Source organism: Orycteropus afer, unplaced genomic scaffold, assembly GCF_000298275.1.
Source record: "Orycteropus afer afer isolate SDZICR_OR568_19922 unplaced genomic scaffold, OryAfe1.0 scaffold00292, whole genome shotgun sequence".
NCBI classification, from domain to species: Eukaryota; Metazoa; Chordata; class Mammalia; order Tubulidentata; family Orycteropodidae; genus Orycteropus; species Orycteropus afer.
In genome coordinates, this window is record NW_006921879.1 from 1,163,643 (window position 1) to 1,186,900 (window position 23,258).

At 48.4% G+C, this 23,258-nt stretch overlaps 3 protein-coding genes across 3 annotated transcripts; 1 reads left to right on the forward strand and 2 right to left on the reverse strand.

The window, feature by feature from the left end:
• Positions 1-458: 458 nt before the first annotated feature.
• Positions 459-6,094, reverse strand: NDRG2 (NDRG family member 2). Its single transcript, XM_007951134.2, has 15 exons — positions 6,020-6,094; positions 5,647-5,688; positions 5,168-5,273; positions 4,823-4,943; positions 4,580-4,642; positions 3,382-3,442; positions 3,081-3,167; positions 2,805-2,861; positions 2,527-2,630; positions 2,026-2,070; positions 1,685-1,736; positions 1,383-1,430; positions 1,096-1,131; positions 880-931; positions 459-625 (listed from the first exon to the last, which is right to left on the reverse strand). The coding sequence occupies exons 1-15, from the start codon at positions 6,092-6,094 to the stop codon at positions 459-461; spliced, it is 1,116 nt and encodes a 371-aa protein (XP_007949325.1).
• A 7,163-nt stretch (positions 6,095-13,257) lies between these two features.
• Positions 13,258-14,831, forward strand: TPPP2 (tubulin polymerization promoting protein family member 2). Its single transcript, XM_007951141.1, has 3 exons — positions 13,258-13,430; positions 13,708-13,861; positions 14,652-14,831. The coding sequence occupies exons 1-3, from the start codon at positions 13,258-13,260 to the stop codon at positions 14,829-14,831; spliced, it is 507 nt and encodes a 168-aa protein (XP_007949332.1).
• Positions 14,832-18,149: 3,318 nt separating this feature from the next.
• RNASE13 (ribonuclease A family member 13 (inactive)) lies at positions 18,150-18,611 on the reverse strand. Its single transcript, XM_007951142.1, has one exon. The coding sequence runs from the start codon at positions 18,609-18,611 to the stop codon at positions 18,150-18,152; it is 462 nt and encodes a 153-aa protein (XP_007949333.1).
• Between the last annotated feature and the right edge of the window lie 4,647 nt (positions 18,612-23,258).

Below are 23,258 nucleotides of genomic sequence, written 5' to 3' on the forward strand. Positions count from 1 at the left end.
CCCTGACACACATTCATTCAGGCCTGTACCCTTCAGAAGGCTGAAGGGTTAATGAGAATCCACATCAGCTTTGGTGAATAGAGCCCCAGACCCAAGTCCCCTCACAAGTAGGGAGAGTCTGATAGAGGCACCATGGATAACTACAGCAGCCTCTTATCCCTCACTGAAAGACACCTAAAACAGAGAGGAGATGCACACCCTCTCCACCTTATAACAAAATGGGGGAAGGGTAATTTAGGGGTCTGGGTCCATAAGAGATATTAGGACATCTCTCCCAGGAGCTGGGGGAATCACAGGTTAGAGGTCAAGGTTAGGGTAGCAATCAAAAATCAAGGTTGTCTCCCTGCATGATCTGCTTATCTTCCCTTGCTCACTCAGGCCCAGTGCCCTTATGCACCTCCCAGGTTAGTTCTGAGGGAGATGAGGGCTGGGTCTCACACCAGGGCAGCAAGGGTCATTCAACAGGAGACCTCCATGGTGTGCCCCGGAGTCCCTGAAGGGAGAGTCCCGGACTCGCTGCTCTGGGACAAGGTGCGAGAACGGGAACGGTTGCCATCAATGGATGCTGCACTGGTCAGGGAGGCAGTGCGAGACCGCGACAGGCGAGTCATGCAGGAAGAGGCCACTGTAGAGACAAGAAGGATAACCAAAAACTCAGAAAGGAGATGGACAAGGAGGCTGGCAACTCAGAGTAAGGTGCTTGAGTGGAGATGAGAATTGTCATTAGGACCAGGGGGTCACTGAGCTTGACTTGGCAGGTGGTGGTACATCCTGGAATCGGCCTAAAATAGTTTAGCTCTCAGTACCCGTCCCTCCTCCTCGGGAGCTCCTCTGTAGCAATCCCTTGTCCTCATGATAACCTCTGACCCCCATACTCACTGTAGCCCATGCCTTGCAGGAAGTACTTGAAGGCTTCAGTCAGCTTGCCTGGCTGTGAAAAGAGGATGAGAGGGAGTCAGTGGGATGAGGTTAGAAGCTGAGCTGGAGCCCAAGGTCATAGCACATGTGGACATGGGGTGTGAGGCAAAGGGCAGAGTTCAGTATCACTAATATCCTATCCCACCTCCCCATCCCACGGACAGCAGGGGTACTCACCTGAGTCAACTGGGGCTGACCTCCGGAGTCAGCCATCTGTTCAGAAGACAGCCACCCAGAAAGAATGACACACACGTAAAGAAATGACCCATGCACAGGGGTAGAAGAGGGTCTTTCTTCCCTAGCTTCCTCACTCCAGCCCCTTAGGTTTTGTTTGGATTTTTTTCTTCATTCATCCCACTTGCTCCCATGCAGGTCCCTGGAGGCCTAGAAGCTGAATCTAGAAAGAATATAAGGCTGAGGACCCAGGGCAGGTGTCAAGCTCAGCACAGAGTAGGATTACTGACCTTGAGAAAAGAGGTCTGGGTGGGGTCCAGTTTTGAGTTACATTCCACCTAGAGTAGGTAGGAGGCTGAATGAATGAGGTCATACTCCCTTTGGCCATTCCCCTCCAATGGACCCAGGGACCCAGACTCCGGTCCTTTTCCTACCAGCCTACTACCCATTCCCCAACTAGGAATCAAACTCTTAATTCCCCAAAGTTACTCTTCATGTCCCAAACAGAGCTTGCCCCTTGGCAAAATACCTCTCTCACCCCTGTGCTCGGGACTCCAGCCCTCCCTCACCCACCCCAAACTTCTCTACTGACCACTGCATCTTCATGAGGTGCTTGGTCTCCTACCACCAGCATCACAGGGCACCTAGGAGCATAGTGTTGAGGAGGAGGTGGGTAAGCCCCTTGCACTTCCTCACCCACTTCCTAGAACAGCAGCTAGAAAAATGTCTGGTTCCAAAGAGGTCTTCTCAATCCTTACTGACTCCACTAAGAAGATTTAAAGCGGGGAGATGTAGGAGTAGTGATATGCTAGACAGAATGGGATGAGAGATGAGAAGGATATTCCCTGGTAAAAGACTCTCCTTCTTCTAAGGGTATAAATACCTAGTGAAGATCCAGGGAACAGGGCATAGTTTTATTTCTTAAAGTCTTACTTGAGGGTGATATCACCTCCACGCTCAAAGTTCAGGTCTCGGCGGCTACAGAGGGATTAAAAAAAGGAGTAGGGATTTTAGGCAGGCAATGCTGTCCATCAAGATGTAAGCTGTCTTCCCTGTGAGAATCTCTTCCTTCCCAAAACAGTGGTCCAACATTGGTGATTAAAAGTGGGGACTGAAGGGGAGGGTGGCAGCCAGGTCCCAAGCACAACCCCTAATCAGAGTACAATGAAGTTGGAAGAGCACAAGAACAGGGGATCATCTTACTCCCGGAAATGCAAAAATCCAAAGGAAATAAACAGAAGGAAGGGAACTACTCCTTACAGCTCTCCCACTGGGTCTGCCCAGTAGCTGCCCCACTAGCACACTAAATCCTGCTCTCCTTGCACATCATGTACTTCTCCCAGACTTTCCTCTCCTCCTCTGTGCCTTCTTGTGGCTCCCAGTTAACTGCTTCGACTTTGCTCTCACCTGCACACACAGACACTACCCACTCACTTATTGTAGCTGTTCCAGTACAGTTCAATGTTGTCCAGGTTGGGTGCATGCGTGACAATATTTCTATACTTTTGTACCAACTCGGAATTTCCAGACAGCTCTTCCTAAAGCAGAGAAGAGGGAGAAAAATTAGGGGTGAGAAGAGAGCCCGCAGATACTGGATGAGAAGAGACAAGTCTTCTTTCCTCCTCAGATCCTGTCCCATCTAGGGTAGCCACCCCAAACATTCAACTCCCTGCTGGTCCCTTCCACTCCCTCCAGCTTCCGCAACCACTTACCTGGCTGAAGAGATGTCCAAGGATCATCTCCGGAATGGAAGAGGTGAGGCCAGTCAACTATGAGGAAAGGGCAGGTGACTTGACTCAGGGCATTATGGGAAGGAGAGACCCAGGCAGAGCTACCAGCATGATCTTGATGGGGCCAATGACACAGCTTCACTTCCCTGCCCCATTACCCACTGCCTGTCTTCCTTGAAGTTCAGTGGCCATTCAGTTATGCTGGACCCATTCAAGAGGTTCCCCACCCTAGATCTCAGCACACAGGCCCCTCCAAACCTTGTGGGCTGCCCAGTCCATCCAGCCCTTGGCATTGGGATCGATGTTGATGAGGACAAGGCCCTCAACTGTGTCTGGGTGGGTAAGCTGAGGGCAGAAGGAAGGGAAATCAGAGACAGGGATATCTTGATTCTCTTCCTTGTTGAGCTCCACTACCTCTTGGACTCCCCCTAGAACCTGGTACCTTCCTTTGCACCCACTTCCCTTCCCCAAACACACACTAGTAAACAGTACTCTCCGCGTCAGTCTGCCATGGGCCCTGAACCCTTCTTTCCCTTTTGTGAAGGTGTTTATTTCTTACAGCATATCGTGACAGGATGTAGGCTCCAGCTCCAACACCAACTCCAATTATAGTAGAGAAACTGTGAGAGGGAAATGTATGTCTAATGAGCCCTGGTATCCAAGACCCACTGTAGCCCAGTCTCACCAAACTCTTCACCCTCCTTCCCAAAGCTATGGGCACAAAGAAGGATAAAAGTGACCTTGCTTTGGGGAAGGCTGGAAAAGGAAGGTGCCGAGGAGCTGAAGATGGGCACTGGCAGTCACTGAAGATCTCTGAAGCCTATCCCCAGCTCCCTCTTTGACAGCTAGTATCTTGCAAGGAAACACCCATCCACCCAAGACACGCTGTTTCCCTACATAGTTCTTTGCCATTCTCAATTTTCAGAAGCTAGTTCAACTTGTTCTGTTTTAGTTCCTGGTTCCTCTAGAGGAACAGGGGAAAAGGGAACTTTAAGCAAGATGGGAAGAGGAGACAGCTTTAGTGAACAACAAGGAGCCCTGGTGGTATAGTGGTTAAAGCATCCAGCTGCTAACCAAAAGATTGACAGTTCAAGCCCACTAGCTGTTCTGTGGGAGAAAAATGAGGCAGTCTGCTTCCATAAAGATTTACAGCCTTGGAAGCTGCCCTATAGGGGTCACTATAAGTCAGAATTGACTCGATGGAAGTAGGTTTGGTTTGGTGTTTGGTTAGTGAACAACAGGGAGAATGGGGGAAAGGGCAAAGAGGTGAACCAGAGCTGTTCAGGGCTATTAGGGTCCCGGAGGAAAAGCCAAACAGGAGCAGAATCCAGGAGTCAACAGTGCCTCATTCTGCATACAAAGGAAGCCTCCTCTGGCTGGCTCTTCCTCCTCCCACTCTCTCTCACACACACAGGGCTCCCAGTTCCCCAGGTGTGTGAGGGGGGAGGGGGAAAGACAGGTCTATCTGGTTCTTCAGGGATTATGTCACCCCCTCCTCTTCCACCCCAGCTTCCTGATCAGAGAAGCCCCTCCTCAGCCTGAAGCAAGGCCAAGCATTAAGGCTACTCTGCTGACTTTAGCCAATTTTCTAAACCTACTCCCCTTCCTCTCAACAACCAAGGTGGGAGCACAGAGGAGAAAGGCTAAATCTAGGCCAAAGACCAAATCTAGCCCAGGAACTATGGTGGACACAGAAGTTCTAAAGGTCTCCTGGTGATAGAAAGGGAACTTTGGTAGAGGGATCCCAGGCCTCTCACTTTAAGTACTGCAGGATGCAAGGGATCATGTCTGCAAGCTGGTCCAGAGACGGATACTGATATCTGGGGAAGAAGAGAACGTCAAAAAAGAGGTCGTCAAAAAAAGACCTCAAAATGCCCTATTCATTCTCTCCCCCGAACCATGCTGCCCTCCCCCCCACTTCCCTCTTCTCCTGGCTCAACTTTCCCCACACTGGCCCAGTGCCTCACAGTCTGGTCACAGGATAAGGACCTAATTCTCACCCCAAAGGGAACACAGGAGCCCCCTCTTCCATTCCAGGAGCATCCACATGAACCCGCACGAAGTTCTGAATGATTTCCTGCATATCCCCAAATTGAAACAGCGGCTGGAAGCAGCTCTTATCTAAAGAGAATCCACATCACCCCAACAGTAGAATCAGACAGAGAAAAGCGTCCTCAAGTCAGAGCCCAACCTCTTTCTTTCGTGCCACAGTCAGAGTAGGAGAAAGCTTCTCCACAAGGCTGCCTTCCTGCCCACACTGACTCCATACCCTCACACTGGGGTTTTTACCCTTCCCCACCAGTCTCTTCCCAGAATGGAGTGGGAAGAGGAGTGAAGATCCTTACAGTTGAGTCCCACATCGTGGTAGGTGAGTATCGCTGGGCGTTTGGGTTTGGGGGTGCCATAGACAGTAAAAGTGACAGAGCCGTAAGGTGTCTCCACTGAGTGAGTCTGTGGGAAAACAGGTTACCATCAGGTAGGAGTTCAGCTGAGAGAAAAAAAAAAAAGACAGGAGAAAGGGCTACACAAAACTCAGGGAGTTGGGGTGGGGAAGAGAGAAAAAGAAAAGGAAATAGAATTTAAAATCGCATCATCAAGAATGTAGTTTAAGAAAATATTATCGTGGAATAGGAGTTTGAGGGTGGAAAACAATAATGGAAGAATGGAGAACATCAAGGAACTCTGAGAAGGGAAAAGAAAGGAGTGGGGAAGAGAAAGGACTGGAATGGAAGGAAGCAAAGAGAAAGAACCAAGTTGGGGCCCTCTCTTGACTGGGAGAGAGGAGATACCCTCTTCCCACCCTGAGACTGCCCCAAGCTGTTACCTGTCCCTGGTCCAGGAGGATTCGGGCAGCTAACTCAGCCTCCTGGAGAGACACACACACACAGACAGACGCAGAAATATACAACCACAGCGAGTCACAGATGGAGAGACAGACACAGAAAAAAAGACACCAACAGAGACCAAAGACAGAAAGAGATCGACAAAAAGAGATATGGAGAGGATGAAGGTTAGTGTACTGATAGGACAAGGGCCTGGGCTCCCAATTGCAGCGGATGGGGAGAGAGACATGGTTAGAGGTGGAGAAAGTAGTGGTGTGGGTTAGAATGAGGTCAGTGGACGTGGGAACACAGGAGATGAAAGCTATGCTTGGCAGCCTGGAATTATGCATGGGGAGTCAAAGGGTCTCTACTAACCTTGGCTGCCTGGGGTGTCTGTCCTGGCAACAGGGGCTTCTCTTCCGTGATCTGCACCTCTTGCAGCTCTGCCATGGTGGCCTGGCAGGTTAAGGAAACCACACTGTGGGAGTTTGCCTCCATCCCCATCCCTTCACATCTCAGAATGCCTGGCTGCCTCTCAGCATAAGGCAGGGTACAGAGGGACTCAGGAGGTACCCTAGGGTACACACACAACCTTTCCTGGCCCCGATTCCATTTCCAGGCTGAGTGGGAAAAGGGGCTGTGGAAAAAGAGTCAGGATACCACTTCTCCCCAGACTGGCCACCTCTACTGCTGACCCCCTCAATAGCGCCATCCTAGATAGAAATACCAAGGTGGGGCAACAGTGCAGCTCAGGTTTCCCAGGCTATATTTAGGGGTCACCCCACACTCCCAGTTAGATAGAGAGTAAAATGCATGGCTCAGGGAGTGTGTACTTCAAAGATACCAAGGAAGAGGGGAGTAAGCGTTCACAATTGACCATCACCTTCAACTAAAGCCCCAACGTGAGCAGTTCAAAGGGAAAGGGGCCAAAAATGTCCAGAATAACAATGACCAAAGGTGGGGGCATCTTTGTCCAACCTACCCAATGCCTCCCTTCCTCCCAGAGTTCTGCTTCCTGACTTGGAATAAATTAGCAGACATTCCACATGCTTGGGGCTGGTGAGGAGCAGAGCACCTGTGCAGACCCACAGAGGCAGGAGCCAATTGCCCAGGGGTGGGGTCACTTACTGGGCTCCTATTGGCTGGATGCAGTGGGGTTAGGGGTCAGGGTTCACCTCCTGGCTCTGGGGTCTGTGAAAAGACAGCAGTGAGGTGAATGACACGGGAGCCAGAACCTGGGCCTTTTAGGGACAGAGAGCCTCAGCGATACCCAGACTCCCGGGGTCACTAACCCTCCTCAGGTTACTAACCCTCCCCAATCTCTGCCACTGGAGTCCAGAGAACAGTCTCTAGGCTCCAGTGAGAATCAATACAGCTGGAGGAGCCTGCAGGGCGAGAGCAGGTATCAGTCCAGGCTGGGGGTGGAGAGAAGGAAGTGCTGATGTGGAGGAAAGAGCGTGGCTCGTGTCAGAACCTCTGGATTCTAATCCCAGCTCTGCTGCTACCAGTGTGACACCTTGGCCAAGTCAGTAACTACACTTGCCTCAGTTTCCTATCTGCAAACTACAAGGAGGGGCGTGGAGAACCCGAGATTTTTGACAGCTCTCGAGTGACACGAGGTAGCAGAGCGTGACTGTTTCCCTCCACCATTTAAAAACAAACAAAATAGCCTCGTGTCTTCGCTTATCGCCTCCCCCCAGTCTACTCTCTGTGTAGGTTCCGTAAGCAGAGAAACCTGGGCGTGGAGAAAGGGAACCGTCCCACAATCTTCTCCCAGCCTCCCCCGCGGTGGTCGAGCTCCAGCTGGGAAGGGATGGATGGAACAGATGGGACCAACCCGGCCTCTACGAGTCTGGACACGCTGCCTGTCCGCGTGCGGACCGACAGATAGCTTCGCGCGCCAGGCACTAAACGCTCTGGACGCTCGACCCAGCCTCGAGCCAGCCCCAAACACGTTCCGCGACTGGCGGAGTCTCCGCCTTTGTGAGCAGAAGCCCAGCGCCTGCTCCCTGCTGGCCCCCAAAGCGCCCCTGGGCCCAGCAAGCGCCCTGCAGGCCCCGCGGCCCCTCGCTGCCCCTCCCCCTACCTGCTGCCGCTGCGGCCGCTTCCACCTTCACTTGCCTTTGACTCTACGGCCCGCCCCGGCTCGGGCTCCCCCACAGACCCGCCCCCGGCCCGCCCCTGCCAGCCCAAGGGCCCACAGCTCCCAACAGACCCGCCCCGGACCCCCTGTAAACACGCCCCCCTCTACCCCGCCCCAGGCGCCCTGCAGCTCCGGGAGGGACTGTGCTGGGGCGGGAGGGACTCTAAGAAAAGCAAACTGCTGGAGGCTTGCAGGCTCCGCTCGCGCTCCCCACACGCCCCTCAACCGGGCGGTGAGGAGTGTGCAGGGATCTCTCAGCCCTGCCGGGGATCCCCATGCCCGCCTCTCAACATGTCCCCCGGCAGTGACCTGGATCTGCCTGTCGCACTCTGGCTCTTTCCCTCGCCCCCAGACTCAGGAGTAGAAGCGGGGAGGTGGGGAGACAAACACAGGGTGCGAACACCCCATGATTTCGACTCCACCCTCCCGGAAAGAGAGAGTTAGGTTAAGGAAAGAGGAGGTGGGCCGGGATCGCTGCTGAGGAGGACGGGGTCTCGCCCGCTGGGAGGGGCAGCTATGCCAGCAACGGGTGCAGGGGCGTCGAGGGCGCGGCAGCTCCGACTCCCGGGCACCCAGGGTCCTGGTACCTCCTCTCTGCAGTGTCCCGACGCTTGCTCTCTGGCTGCTCCGTGAGAAGTTGGAAAACAAGGCGGGGCGGGGGGGGGGAGAAGCTCTGGGGTTCGCTATAAATAGAGGGAGATCTCAGGCAGGGGGAGGGGGAAAGGATGACCAACGGGGACTCCCGGGTCAAGGCACCAAGGGGGTTGTGGAGGAGCGGCCTGGGACCCCCAAGGAGTCTGACTCCTGGGTAAACAGGAGCGGGGGCGGGGTCAGCCTTGCGGGGGTGGAGTGGGGGCTTGGGGAGGACGCAGTGTCCTGGGCTGGGACCCAAGAGACCCTGTGGCTTTGGCACTAACCCCTCCCAGTCCAACCCAGAAAAGGAGGGTGAGACCAACTCGGCCCGGCTGAATCGCAATGCCCAGCGATGGTGTCTCAGGGACTGCTGTTTCGCTCGGTGCCCGGGTGGTTTGCCGTGCCAGGCTCCTCACCCGGCCTGTGCCCCTCAGAGGAAGGACCCCTGGAATGAGAAGGCTGATGTGGCTAAGGGCATTCGAAGTTGTCTTAGGCACAAGGAAACCAGATTGAATTTTTCCCCACCTGCCCCCTTTCAGCCCCACTACACACACATACACTCACAGGATCCCAGCCCCACCCCCTTCGTCCTGGTTCCTAAATTGCCATTTAGGGGTCTGGGCACCCGGCCAGTTGGGAACAATGGCCAATGGAACTGGAGCTGCCAACTGCAACGCCTGCACAGACTGACCCCCCCCAAGACCCCAAAATTGCCCTTTCCCCCCTGCCTGGGAACCACCACCCGCAGCCCTCCCCCATCGATGGAACATCAATGCCCCTTTCATCCCCACTTGGCAGAGTCTATTGGAAAGGAGGAGGGGCCAAGAGGGAGGAGGTGACCCAGAGCAGAAGAACTGGTCAGATCAAACTCAGCCTTCTACTCCCCCAAAATCTAAAGGGCCTCTTACATCCCCCAATTTGGAGCACCCAAGCTTTCCTCTATTGCTTTTCCCTACTCCCTCCATAACTATTTCCCTAGAAACTGGCACTGAAGAAGGGCTACTTGGCTCCTCACCTAGTTCCCTCTCGCCTCTGGATCCCAGTTTAACACTTTCCTGGACAGGGAAAAGCCTGCTGGAATTAGGAACATAGTAAAGATGCATAGGAAAGGAGAGAGATTACACAAGCCCTAGGGGAACTGGAGAAGAAAGAGCCTAGAGAACTTTTGCCTCCATCCTTCCCTGGTGTGTCCAAAGTAGTCTTACTTGGAGTGGGGGAGGGAGGGAGAGCTGGAGGTTCCAGCATCTAAATTAGTCTCTGGGTCAGGATGACTCAGGGGGAACCTGATAAGGGGCCTGCAGGGCCTGGGGAAGGGAGGAGGTGGGAAATTTCCACTGGATTCATTTGCTTCCTCGGCCTCGGGGTCTCAGCCTGTTGCAGGCAGAAGTAAGGCTGGTTCTGGTATAAAATAGGGTTCTTCCTTGTCAGGGGAGTTCCTGGTCTGGGTATAAGTGGCCCAACTTCCCTTGGGCCAGAAGCACATTTCACACTGTGCCTTCAACTAAGCAGCATTTTTAAGTACCTGCCATGTGCAAGTCACTGTGTAGAGGATATGAAGAATGTAAAGTGTGAAGTCTAGCCACACCCTTTTGGAAGCTAATTATCAAGTTGTTGAGAGAAGGTATAAACACAGAGAAAATCCCGGGAAAAAAAAAAATGTATATATATGATCAATTGTTTAGACCATATGTCCTATTATAGCAGTAGTTTTTCACCCTTCTCAAGTGGGAGGTCAGAGATTGCCATGCTCATATGACGGTATTAGTATCTCCTGACTGAGAAAACACTAAAGACAAATTGTGAATTCAGCAACACTTTCAAACTTTCAAACAAGTTTGTACAGTATTCTGAGACTCACAACAACTATAAATATATATATTTATAGTAATAGCTACTTGTGCAAGGCATATTCTTTATATAATTGATGATCAATGCTCTGGGCCCTATCAATAATTCAGAAACCCTCACCACAGGAGGCCTTAAACCATGGGTTGGGAAACATTCTCTGACTATAATTCAGAGGAGGAAAAGAGCTTTGTTCACAGAGTGCACCCCCTATGAGGAGTGCAGCCCTGGAGTATTTGAGTAGAGGAAGGAGCTCTTTATCCAAGCTTAGAGGGAGCATGAGGGAAAGTTTGGAGACAGAATACACAAATTACTCTGAAGAACTGAGTATACTAGCTACTATGTAGGAGCGCTGGTAGCATAGTGCTGAAGGCACTTGACTGCTAACCAGAAGGCTGGTGGTTCAAACCCACCAGCCACTCCTTGGAAGGAAGGTTGGGCAATCTAATTCCCTAGTGATATCGCCTCAGAAACTCAAGGAGGGGTCGCTATGAGTCGTGTCCGACTCCTTGGCACATAACAACAACGACAACAACAAGCAAGATGCTTCCCATGTATTATCCCCCAAATACTGTAAGGTAGGTATTATTGTCCCCACGGTACAGATGAAGAAACTGAAGTGCAGAGATGTTTAGTGACTTTCCCAAGACCATTCATCTAGGAGTCCTGCTGGTGTAGTGGTTAAGGCATTTGGCTGCTAACCAAATGCTCAGTGGTTCAAACCCACCAGCTGCAGGAGAAAGATGAGATGGTTTGCTTCTGTAAAGATTTACAGTCTTGGAAACTCAATGAGGGTTGATATGAGTTGGAAATGACTCAATGGCAGTGAGTTTGTTTTGGTTAAGTTTACTCAGCCAGCAAAATATATCTAAGATTCAAATTCCCACCCAGATCCATCCCGCTCTAAGGACTATGCTCTTTCTACAACCAGGAAGTCTCTCAAGGGTCTGGTGATTAAGCCATTATGGCTCATAGAGAACTAAAGAATAATTTGGGTGAGAAGTGGGTGATGTTTGGTAAGGTGTATTGAGGCTAAGTTGTACAGGTCTTTGAATGCCAAGCAAATAGATTTGGCAATGAAGAGCCATAGAATGTTCTTGAGCAGGAATCATGGGTAGGAAAAACAGTTTTGTGAAAATTAATATGATGGGAGAGGTATAAAGATGGATTGTACAGTGGGTGAAATGAAGTATTTGGGGAAGAAGTCATTTAGAAGCCATGACAGTCATCCAGATGTGAGATGACAAGGACTTGAATAAGGGTGGAAGCAATAGGAATAGAAAGAAAGGAATGAATTTGTAAGACAAGGTTTTAAAAAGATCATTTAATTAGAATTGATGACTGATTAGATATGATGGGAGTCACCAACCTAGTTACTCTATTTTAGTATCCCTGAAGTTCATCTATGTGTAGGAGCTCTGGCCAGAGAAAAAGCCAAAGAAAGAAACCCCTAAGAAATGTCCTTGACATACATAGAAATCTATATGGAAGCGTTTCAGTCTGAGACTCATCCTGATGCCCTTCACCCTGACCTCCCCAGCTCTGTCTTTCCAAGATTTTTGCTCTACCTAGTTACCCAGGAGCTTTGGTAGCATAGTGGCTAAAGCACTTGACTACTAACCAGAAGGCTGGCGGTTCAAACCCACCAGCCACTCCCCGGAAGGAAGGTTGGGCAATCCTACTTCCGTAGTGATACTGCCTCGGAAACCCAAGGAGGGGTCGCTATGAGTCGGGGCCGACTCGACGGCACATAACAACAACAACAACAACAACAGTTACCCAGGCTGGAACTGAACTTACTCCCATGGCTTCCAGTCAAATAATGGACATATATATAAGGTGAACATTTACATCAAGTAGATAAACTCCTTAGAATGAACAATTATGGGAGAACAGAAGGGCAGTAGTTGCACAGAGATATGGGGGGAAGGGGTTAGGGCCAAGAATGCATAGGAAAAAAGGACACAGGGAAGAGTAATTACAGGAAGGAAGTGGGAAGAGAGCTGTCCCGTTGTAGAGAACTGCAGTCAATGTCATGAAACAAAATGTGTATGAACTGCTGTATGGAAGATGAATTTGTTCTGTAAACTTTCACCCAAATCACAATAAGAATTTAAAAAAAAAAAAAAAGATCCTTGCTCTGCTGGTTTGTGGAAATAGCGTTGTCTTTAGTGTGGAATCGATCTGGGTGGGGAATTGAATACTAGACATGCCATTCTCAATATTGGAAGCTATTTAATGTTCCTCTTGAGGTTGATCTGCCAAAGCCAGTGAGATTCTCCATGTTGGTGGCTACTCCTGGGCCTAGACACTAGGAAGGAGGGCAATATTAGACTCATGACAACCTGTTTTCATTAACCCTTTCCCTGGGCTCTCCTCAGCTTTTGTTGTGGGCCAGATCATAAGGCAATCTGACCAGGGCCCAGAGCACTGGTAAACTGGGCTGGAATGATGAGGGAAGTTTGACCATCTGGAGAGGTCCCAGCATTCATCAACTTGTTCAATGCAGCAGGTAAGTTAAGGAGACTAAAAGCCCCCTCCCCCAAAGAGACAGGACAGGAAGTGATGTCACATAAACACTACCAATGTCATAGAAGCTTGCCTCTCCTGCCCTGTCTGTCTCCCTTTTGCCATTCTCTCCAGCCAGCCAACTCCTGCATATCTGCACACACACATATACAAAGGCTGGAAAGGGTCAGACATCATCAGGGCGCTCTCAGGTACACAAAAGTGGTGGGGAAGAGGGGCAGGTGGTAGTGAGTTTTCAGTCTGTAAGATCCACACTGGTATCCCTAGTGAGGAGAAGAGAATACTGTAGCTGGGGTAGGTGGGATGGAGAGTAAGGGAGAATGGGTAGATAGAAGAGGGAGGAGGTTTGTTCCCTTTGCTGATTCTGATTTAATCTTAACCCTCATCTTCATTACTCAGTCCTCCCTTCCCCTCCTTTCTCACCTCTCAGTTTGCCCCTTCTCTCCCCCACCTCCAGTTGACAATGGCATCAGAAGCAGGGAAAACGTTCCAGCGGTTTGCTGTCTTTGGAGACTCATCAAGCAGTGGTACTGAGATGAACAACAAGAATTTCTCCAAGCTATGCAAAGACTGTGGCATCATGGATGGCAAAATGGTCACCTCTACCGACGTGGACATTGTGTTTAGCAAAGTCAAGTAGGGAACCAATGAAGGACAGGCAGAAAGAGGAATGAGTGTGGGGGGAAGGGGAGGCAGAGAGAGAGAATGAACAAGACAGTAGAACGTGCAAGGGTTCATGTGGCTGAACATTTGTGGTGGGCCTGCTTAGAGCACCCACTGGGCAACTGTCACTGGGTACAAGACACCCAGTGATAGGGCTAAAGAGGCCAAATCTAACTAAGGGAAGGATTGGACCTTGAATGGTGGATGAGTTCATGTTCCAGAGTTCCTGGATTTCTGTTTGACTGCCCAGGGCCAAGAATGCCAGAACCATCACATTTGCACAGTTCCAGGAGGCAATGAAGGAGCTGGGCCAGAAACGATTCAAGGGGAAGAACCCAGATGAAGCCCTGGAGAACATTTATAAACTCATGGAGGGCAAAGATCCAGCCACCACTGGTGTTACTGTGAGGAACCTTCTTCGCTAACCCTTGATCCTACTTCCCTAAATCCCCGTTGCTCCAGTCTCCCTTTCCACCTTCAAATCTCAATTCCGGCCAACAATGTAATTATAGGTAGACAGGGCAGAAAGCCTCTCTAGCCTGTTGATGTTTGGAACAGACTTTAGAGATCATCTAGTTATTTCAGAGGCGAGGAAACTGGCCCAGAGAGGAGAAAGAGGTGACTTGCTCAAAGTCCACAGCTATTTTAATAGAATTTAGACTCATTTCCAAGGCTCCAGTATCTGAATCCAGGCAACTAGGACTTGGTGGCTTTGTGAGGACAGACAATGCAGACAATTTGATGCCCAATCTCCACTCCTCTTTCTGTTCCTAGAACAATATCTTATTTCTAACCTGCCTCCCTTACTCTCTGTTCTCTAACTGCCACCACTGTAGTAAAATCTCTTTACACTCTGGGTTTCAAATAGGGCCTTCCCAGTAGAAGGGACCTTGTATATTGAGTCTGGGGTTGAAATCTTCTGTCAGCAGCCAAGTCAGAATAACTCTTCTAGAAACAGAAAAATCCACCCTGTCTCCTCCCAGATATCCCACACATTCCCATATACCGGACTCCTCCTCCCTCCTGAGTGGATGGCCCTTGTCCCAGTTGCATCTGGACACCAAGAAAGCAGCACCATGCCATGAGCAGAGCAAGAGCCCCCAGCACTAGCAGTATACAAGTCTGTCTTTAGGAAATGGGTGTAACAGTGGAGGGGAGGGAAGAAGGCGCAAACTCTGATCCTCTGACTTGCAGAAAGCAACAGCAGTGGGTGGAGTGGACCGACTGACAGACACCAGCAAGTACACTGGCTCCCACAAGGAACGTTTTGATGAAAGCGGCAAAGGAAGGGGCCTTGCAGGACGAGAGGAGTTGACTGACAACTCAGGCTATGTGAGTGGCTACAAGGGTGCTGGAACCTATGATAAGAAGTAGAGAAGCCCCATCTTAACCTGCTAGCCCCTGACCCTACATCTTCAACTCCAGGGAGCATGGGAAACAATAAACATCTGTGTGTGCAACAGCTAGTGAGCACTGTCTTCTATTAGGGTGAAGAACAGATGGAACCGTTGGTGAAGAAAGAGAGAGAATAGAGAAACCTCGTGCCCAAGGCATTTGACTGCTAACCAATGGGACTGGGGGATAAGTTTGGAGAAAAGAGATGAACTAGATGTGGAAACAAAGATTTGCTACTTATGATCACATTTTGTTGGTATTCACCTCCTCTACCTCCCAAAACCAAACCCCAAAATCCAAATCCACTGAGACTGAGTCGACTCCAACTCTTAGCAACCCTCTCCAACTCTTAGCAACCCTCTCCAACTCTTAGCAACCCTATAGGGTTAGGAATAGAGCTGCTCCATGGAGTTTTCAAGGCTGTAAATTTTTATAGAAGCATACTGCCTCGTCTGTCTCCCTTGGAGTGGCTTCTGGGTTCAAATTGCTGACCATTTGGTTCACAGTCATATGCTTTAACCACTATGCCACCAGAGCTCCTTTACCTCCCAAACTCACTGCCATAGAGTCATTTCTGACTCATGTTGTTATTGTTGTTTTGTGCCATCGAGTCTCACTCAACACATTACGACTCCTCGGGTTTCTGAGGCAGTATCACTACAGAAGTAGATTGCCCAACCTTGCTTCTGAGGAGTGGCTGGTGGGTTTGAACCGCCAGCCTTCTGGTTAGCAGTCAAGTGCCTTAGACACTATGCTACCAGAGCTCCTTTTCTGACTCATAGCAACTTCTACTGCATTTCCAAGATTGAAAATCTTCATGGAAGTAGATTGCCCCATCTTCCTTCTGTGGAGCAGCTCGTGAGTTTGAACCACTGACCTTCGTGTTAGCAGTCAAGTGCCTTATCCACTATGCCACCAGAGAGAGTAGCAAAGAGAGTAGCAATTCCTGATTTGACATTTTACTGTTAATTGCCCTCCAGTCAGCTCCAGTTCATAATGACCTTATGGATAAAAGAATGAAATGTTGCCCAGTCCTTTGCCTTCCTCATGATTGTTGCTTGTTTGAATCCATTGATTTGGTTATTGTGTCAATCCTTCTCATTGAGGGTTTCCCTTGTTTTTATTGACCTCTATCTACTTTACCAACCATAATGTCCTTTTCTAGCGATTGGTCTTTCCTGATGACTTGTCCAAAGTAAGTGAGCTGACAAGCTCAATTGGCATCACATACTACACAAAAACATTGTTCTGCATCCTACTTTGGTGAGTAGTGACCGGGTTCTTAAAAGCTTGAAAGCAGCCATCTAGATGCAACAATGGGTCTCTCCTCAACCAGAGCAAAGAAGAATGAATAAAAACAAAGACACATGGGAAAAATCAGTCCAAGGGACTAGTAGACCATGCTATCCTCAGCCTATATGACCATGAGACCAGAAGAACTAGATGGTGCCCGGCTACTCCTGTCGATCTCTCGGAAAGGGATCAGTGCAGGAGATCGTGGATAGAGTGGGAGAGCAATGTGGAACAAAACTCAAAATCATAAAACAATAATAAAAAAGAAAAAAAAGACCAAGTTTACTGGTCTGATAGAGCCTAGTGAGCGCCCCCACCCCCAAGACAATGGCCCCTACTTATCCTGGAATTGAACTCACCCCCATGGCTGCCAGTCAAACAATAGACAGGCATATAGGGTGAACATTTACATCAGGTAGATACACTCCTTAGAGCGATCAATCATGGGAGAACAGAAGGGCAGTGCTTCCACAGAGAGACAGCTGGGGGAGGGGGGCAGGAATGCATAGGAAAGAAGAACACAGGGAAGAGCTAACTTCAGGGAGGAAGTGGGAAGAGAGCTGTTCCATTGTGGGGAATTGCAGTCTATGTCATGAAACAAAATGTGTATGAACTTCTGTATGGAAAATGAATTTGCTCTTTCACTCAAATCACAATAAAAATTGGGAAAAATAAAAGTTAGCAAGCTGAATTCCCACCATACCACTTACTGGACCCTTCCTCATCTGTTGCAAACTAGGTATTGTTGAAAGGATAAATAGAAGCCATCTAGAGTGGGGCACAAATCTACTCAAGTCTGACTTCTATTATTAGTTTACCTAGGGCTGGTAAAAAGGAGAATCTGCTTTTAGCCCCAGGACTGAGTTTTACCCCACTCCACTTCCATCATGGTACATATGGAGCAGAAGATCCTACTGACTGCTAAGTGTAGCCCTGGAAGATGGCCAGGCTTGGGTGGCTTCCAGGCCTCCAAGAGTAGGAGTCTCGGTGCATTGAGGAAAAAGCATTTAAATCAGAACAGATATGTGTTTTTTTAACTTTTTATTTTGAAATGATTATAGATTTACAGGGAATTGCAAAAATAGTACAGAGAGGTCCCATATACCCTTCATCCCATTTCTCCCAGTGGTTAGATCTTATATAACTCGAAATTTTATGCAGCTACAGCTAGGCTCTCTTGATTCTCTGAATTGTCAATCACAGAAGCTGAAGTTTAAGTTCAGGACAAGTTACTAGACGGAAAGGAAAGTGGGAATCTTTGGGGGAACAGACCAGAGAAGATAACTTGAAATTCCAGTGAGCCAAAGTGAGAGGACGGAAGGAAAAGAAGTTAGAAAAAGGAAGGTAGGGCCACTAAAGGAGGTTGGGAATGTTGAGAAAAGGCAGTGCTGAACTCCGTGGTAGAAGGAAGGAAGCAACGACAGATTACATAAAGTGAGAATCAATGATTTCAAAGATGAGCAGAATGGGAACTGAGGGGAGTTAAGATGTTAAAATGTGTCTCAGGGAGGTTCCTATAGCTAGAGGTACCCACTGTGTGAGTGAGTGAGGGGGGAAATTACAGGGTAGTGGGGGAAGACTGAGAAGAGAAGAGTGGTGGGGATGCAGAGGTGAGATGCGGAAGCTGGGAGCTTGTTTCCATGGTGTGAGCTGAGGCTCTGGGACATCGTCCAGGATTCAGGATCTGGCCCAGTGGATGGACAGTCACTGCCAACTGGACAGAGTCAGCTTCTTGGGTGGGTAAAACTGTCCCTGGGGGAAGAAAAGGAGGGGGGAAGGGGAGTAGTGTAGACAAGTTGGAAAGAGCCTAGAAGACAGTATGACTTCACGTGGTAGCCAAAGCTCTGAACGTCTTTCCTGCCTTGGTCTCTAGGGAGAAGAGAACTCTGCCCGTCTTGGAAGTCAGGAAGGAAGCCTTGTGTCAGGGATGAGTATTTTAGAAATAGGGAAAGGCTGATGCATGGAGGCAGAGATGGGGGAGTTCAGAATTAAAGCTCCCCTTCCCTAGAAGAGGCCAATGATATCTATTGGTTCAGCATCATACTGGCGGGAACAGAGCAGGTAGAGCTGATGGTTGCTTAGGGTGGTATTGTAGTAGCAGCTGGTGGGTGGCTGTTTGTCTATTAGTTGGCAGATCGTGAGGGGAAAGGAGTCCTTGGTCAATGTGCAGTATTGATTATAGCTCTCACAGAAGTCCTCAGTATGCTTGCAGTACTTCTGGATGGATTTAAAGGAGACATGTACCACGTAATGGATCTTTGGACAATCCCATCTTTGCATTCTGCCCCGCACGTAGCCCATAATACCATTACAGTAGCCCTGGAAATTGTTTGAGTACTCAACCCGGGGGAAGTCAATGAATATATGTTCAAAGTTCTTGATGGCATGCTGCAGGTTGATACCCAGGATCAGAGTTGGTTCTAGAACAAGCTGGAAGAAAAGCAGTCGTGCCACAGCTGGTGTCATTCCTCCTGCTGGCAGAGTTAAGGTGGTTAGAGTCGAATGTGGGCCTCCATCATCCCCAAGCCTTACCTATGTTTCTTCCCCTATACTCTTTTTTTTTTTTTTCCCCCACACAAACCAAAGTTTATTAAAGAGACAGGAGAAGGGAGCAGCTTGCAAGGGAGAGATGGAGATGGGCTTGCGCCTATGCTAGCCTCTGCTCTCCCACTGAACAAAAGTCTTCTTAGGGTTTATAAAGGGTTTTAGTCAGGAATAAGGAATAGGTGTCTTCCCCTATACTCTTAAGAGCTGGAAGCTACCTCAGAGATCACTCAGCCCAGGTCATCATGATCCAGAAAGAAGAGACACTTGATCAAGCTCACCCAACAGGTCAGCTACCTTCAGCCATTTCCCCTTCTCCCGTGGTCCACCTCAGGGTCTCAGCCTCACCCAGTCCGTGAGTTGCAACAATTGAAGAATAAGAGATCCAACTGGTTCTTGAATGAGAGACACTTCCCAATTATCCCTGTCCCCCGGCCACTACTTCTGGTAAAAATTACGGAGTAGATAGGAGGAACAGGGCAAGCTGACAATTCTCTGACTGTAGAAGAAGGACAAGAGATAAAGACCAACTGGGCAGGTGTGGGAGGGCAGAGGTTTTTATCTGAGGCTGGGGACAGCCCAGAGGTGAGAAGAGACTAGAAAGATTTCTGGATTGGAACCAGTCTGGAGGATAGAGTACCCCCTGAGTTTAAGGAGCCCCTGTGCTGAGGGGGTTGGATGGGTGGGAAGATTTGAGGAGCCCCTGTGCTGAAGGGGTTGGATGAATGATGTCTTCAGAACACTTAGTTCCAGCTTCTTTGCCAGAAGTCCTTAACTTCTTAGGTTTTCTTTGATGTTTTTTTTCTGGTCCATAGCCCCTGCTCCCACTGAAAGGTGAGACAGAAAGTACTGTCTTTTTTTCTGAAGAACAGAGTGCTTCTTATTTCTGATCCTCAGAGAACAGAGGGTCCATCACGCTCTCATTCCATGGGAGCCCAAGAGGCCATGTACACAGAGGCCTCCCACCAGAGTGTTGGTCTGAGAATCAAAGGCCTCCACATGGCCTCCACTTAAGAGAAGGTGGACTTTACTCAATCCACTAATACCTCTTAATAGAACCTGAGGCTCTATAACAGCACTCCTGGAAATCCATGCATGCTGACCCTGTAGTCTCAAACTTGGCAGATTGGATTAGCCTGCACTTGAGGAAGTCTAGGGTACCTAAGCCTGACCTGACATATTCTTCATGTTACTTGGTCCTTGGGGAGTTTGTCATGCTGGGGAAAGGGTCTGTCTCTCTTTTGCATCCATATCTGCCCCTTCATCAGAACCAAAGGGCTGGCTCTCTGAAACCTGTTAGCTATCGTCCTTGGCTTCCACAGGGTGTTGTTCAGGTGATAAACTTCCTCTTTGGAGAGACTTATCACCTTCATGCTGGAGGGTGAGAAAAAAGAGTCAGAAACCAGAACACTCCAGGGCCCACTGTATAGCTTAGAAAAAGACAGGGAAAGAGCCACAGAGAGACTTAATACTTTCCTCACTTCACAGGTCCTGTAAATATGCTCTGATACCACAAACTAGAGTCCAAAACTGAACCCATCTTCCCCACAATGTACTTCTCTTCCTATGTCCTCTATCTCAGTTTCTTCTGTTACCTGTGCAAGAAACCTGAGAGTGACCCTTCCCTCTCCCTAACCCTACCTTTTGGTAGTCAGTACTGCATGCTAGTTAAGATCAAGGCTTTTTTTGTAAAATAGACCAGAAATATTGAATCCTGGTTCTGCTGCTTACATGTACATCTTCAATCTAAGTTTACTAAGCCACTAAACTCCAATTTATTCATCTGTTAAATGGGGATAATATTTTATACCTCATGGCAGCTTTGTGGCAGAACCTTCTTAAACAAGAAGGATTCATTAAGATGTATATTATGAGCTTTGGGCCCAGTGCCTGAAGCATAGTGAATACTCAATATGAGCATGAATTCATCAGGCATGAAACCCTGACAATTTTACTTAAAATTTTTCTCAAATCAGTCTCTTCCATTCCTATCTCTTCCCCCATTAAGGCTTTTTCCTCTCTCCTGGGCACCACATACTCTCCAACTCCAGTTCATGAATACTTTCTTTTAGAAGGATCAACACAAAGCTTATTCTTATGAGGTGGAGGTAAAAAATATCCCAAATGTCCAGCTTTTCCAAACTGCTGTATCACTTCATCATCTCCAACGTCAACAATTCCTCTTCCCTTGAGTACTCTCCCTCCCATCTTTGGGTTTCATAATTCACCATAACATCTCACAGAACTCACAGACTGTCAAAGAAATGGTTCATACAGTTGTGGAGGCTGGCAAGTCCCAAATCTGTGGGCCAGGCATCAGGTTGGAGGTTTCTCCTGACTCACATGGTTGCAGGGCTGATAAACTTAAATCAGTAAGTCAGAAGACAGGCTGCTGGCTCACAAGGCAATAGAATCTGGCAAATCAGGTCAGAGAGTAAGCTGCTGACCCAGGTTCCAAGAACAGGGAGTCAGATGATGATGAGCTGGATGTAGGATCCAGAGCAAGAGAGAGAACTTCGCCAGAGCATTCATACATACTGGATGCAGAGGAAACCTTCAAGGAAACACCCTTTACTTGAGCAAGGCAGTGAAAAGGTATGAATGGTGCTGACTGGAATAAGGGTGAGGACTTGGATTATATCCTCTAGAAAGGTAGTGACTCAAGATACATCCTACCCTAATCCTGCCTCATTAACATAATGGACAACTCACTCCCAAATGGGAACATAACCACAGGCATAGAGGTGATCACAAAATGGAGGGAAATTACATCAAACTAGGAGGATGACTACATCATTATATAACTGCCAAATTGCACAATTCCATAACTACCAAACTACTGAAAATCGTGGCCCAGCCAATTTGACCCATAACCTTAACCATTACAGGTTCCATGTACTTTATCTGCATTAGCAGCAAGCTGTTCAATTCTTTTGGTGGGCCACAAGCACCTCATTCACATAGTCTCACCCAACATTGTATAGGAGTCACACAGACTATAGCTAGAAGGACCATATTAAGTAATTCACTGCATGGCATCTGGTAAAGCCCCACTCAAATGTATCTTTCACATAACTGTCAGAGTAAAAATATAGTCTTCTCTTTTGCCTAAAATTGTGCAATACCTTTTTGCTTCTTATAAGATATAGCCCAAATTACATCCCACAGGGCATAAGACCTTTCATGATCTGACCCCTGTCCAGCTCTACAACTGCATCTCTATCCCTGTCTGCTTCCCACATCAAGCCCCAACCCATCTCCATGACCTTGCTATTGCTCTCTCCTTTGCCTGGAAGGCTGGATCCTCATCCCTTTTTGCCCCATCAGTTTTAATTATGAAGGCAGCCCAGAGTCTTCCTGTTTAAGAAGCCTCTGCTTGAATGACTTCCCTGATAAAGTGTGCACAGCCAACAAAGTGAGAGTAAGGCCCACTCAGACAGGTATCCATAACCTTCATCCTGGTCCACAAGCCAACACCAAGTGAGATCCCAAATGGAGGATGGTCCCTGAGCTTGGCTGACTCAGGCCTTTGGGTTGAGAAAGGCAACAACATTGTGGTCCCAACTATGAATCACAGCATCTCTTCCCTATTCCCTCAAGGCTGCAGCTCTTCTGAGGCGAGGAAGGGGCTCTTCATGCCTTTTGGTCTACCTCTTTCTTCATATCCCACCCACCCACCACCATTTTTCACTCCCCCCACCCACTACCACTCAGCCCTGCACACACATTTTAAATGAATTGGTTAGGCCTTGATATTGGATGACTACTGAGCTTCTGTTCCTCTTCTGTAAAGTGAGAAAACACTTTCATGAGGCTGTAAGAATAAAATGAGACAGTAAGCATGAATACGCTTTCTAACCATTATTTGTTGTTAGGTGCCATTGAGTCGATTCTGATTCATAGAGACCCTTTGTACAACAGAGCGAAACACTGCCCAGTGCTGTGCCATCCTCACAATCATGATGCTTCAGCCCATTGTCACAGCCACTTTTTTTTTTTTTTTAACCATTAAATGATATATAAATGGAAAACTGGATATTGTTTCCTAGGTTATGCATCAACATTCCTTTTTTCCTCCATTTTTTCCCAACTCACTTTTGGTATCTGCAAACCTCTTTTATTCCTCTAACAACCTTAGTGGCCCCTACCCCTGATCTACCAATCTAGGGGGCCCCTCTAAGTCCTAACTTAAAATTCATCTCCATGAAGTTTTCTATGATTACTCGTGCCCCATATTAATTATTTTTAAATAATTAAAAAAAAAATAGTTGCTAGAAACAATCTGAAAAGCACTATGGCAAATAGTGCTTATATAAAACATATAAAAGTAAATGAAGGTTGGGACCACCAACCAGTAAAACATTTTCAATATAGATTAAACATAAAATCCAGTAGGAAAGTTACATGTAATAGATATTACAAAGGCATGAGCAGAGGGCCAGGAAAAGTGCTGAGTGTGGACTGAGTGGTTCCAAACTGCCATCCTGGTTGTTGTTGTTGTTGTTAATCAGTTAGGGTCACTTATAAGCAAGGCACCATGCTATGCTCTGTGAGAGGTACAAAAAAGGT

Bases quoted from the DNA above. Each gene is read 5' to 3' on its own strand.
- NDRG2 (XM_007951134.2), bottom strand. From the start codon at position 6,094: ATGGCAGAGCTGCAAGAGGTGCAGATCACGGAAGAGAAGCCCCTGTTG. The intron at 5,689-6,019 runs GTTAGTAGAGAC...GTGTCTCTCCAG, and splicing joins AGACACCCCAGGCAGCCAAG to GAGGCTGAGTTAGCTGCCCG. The intron at 626-879 runs GTGAGTATGGGG...TTGTCTCTACAG, and splicing joins CCTGCAAGGCATGGGCTACA to TGGCCTCTTCCTGCATGACT.
- TPPP2 (XM_007951141.1), top strand. From the start codon at position 13,258: ATGGCATCAGAAGCAGGGAAAACGTTCCAGCGGTTTGCTGTCTTTGGA. The intron at 13,431-13,707 runs GTAGGGAACCAA...TTGACTGCCCAG, and splicing joins ATTGTGTTTAGCAAAGTCAA to GGCCAAGAATGCCAGAACCA. The intron at 13,862-14,651 runs GTGAGGAACCTT...TCTGACTTGCAG, and splicing joins CAGCCACCACTGGTGTTACT to AAAGCAACAGCAGTGGGTGG.
- RNASE13 (XM_007951142.1), bottom strand. From the start codon at position 18,611: ATGACACCAGCTGTGGCACGACTGCTTTTCTTCCAGCTTGTTCTAGAA.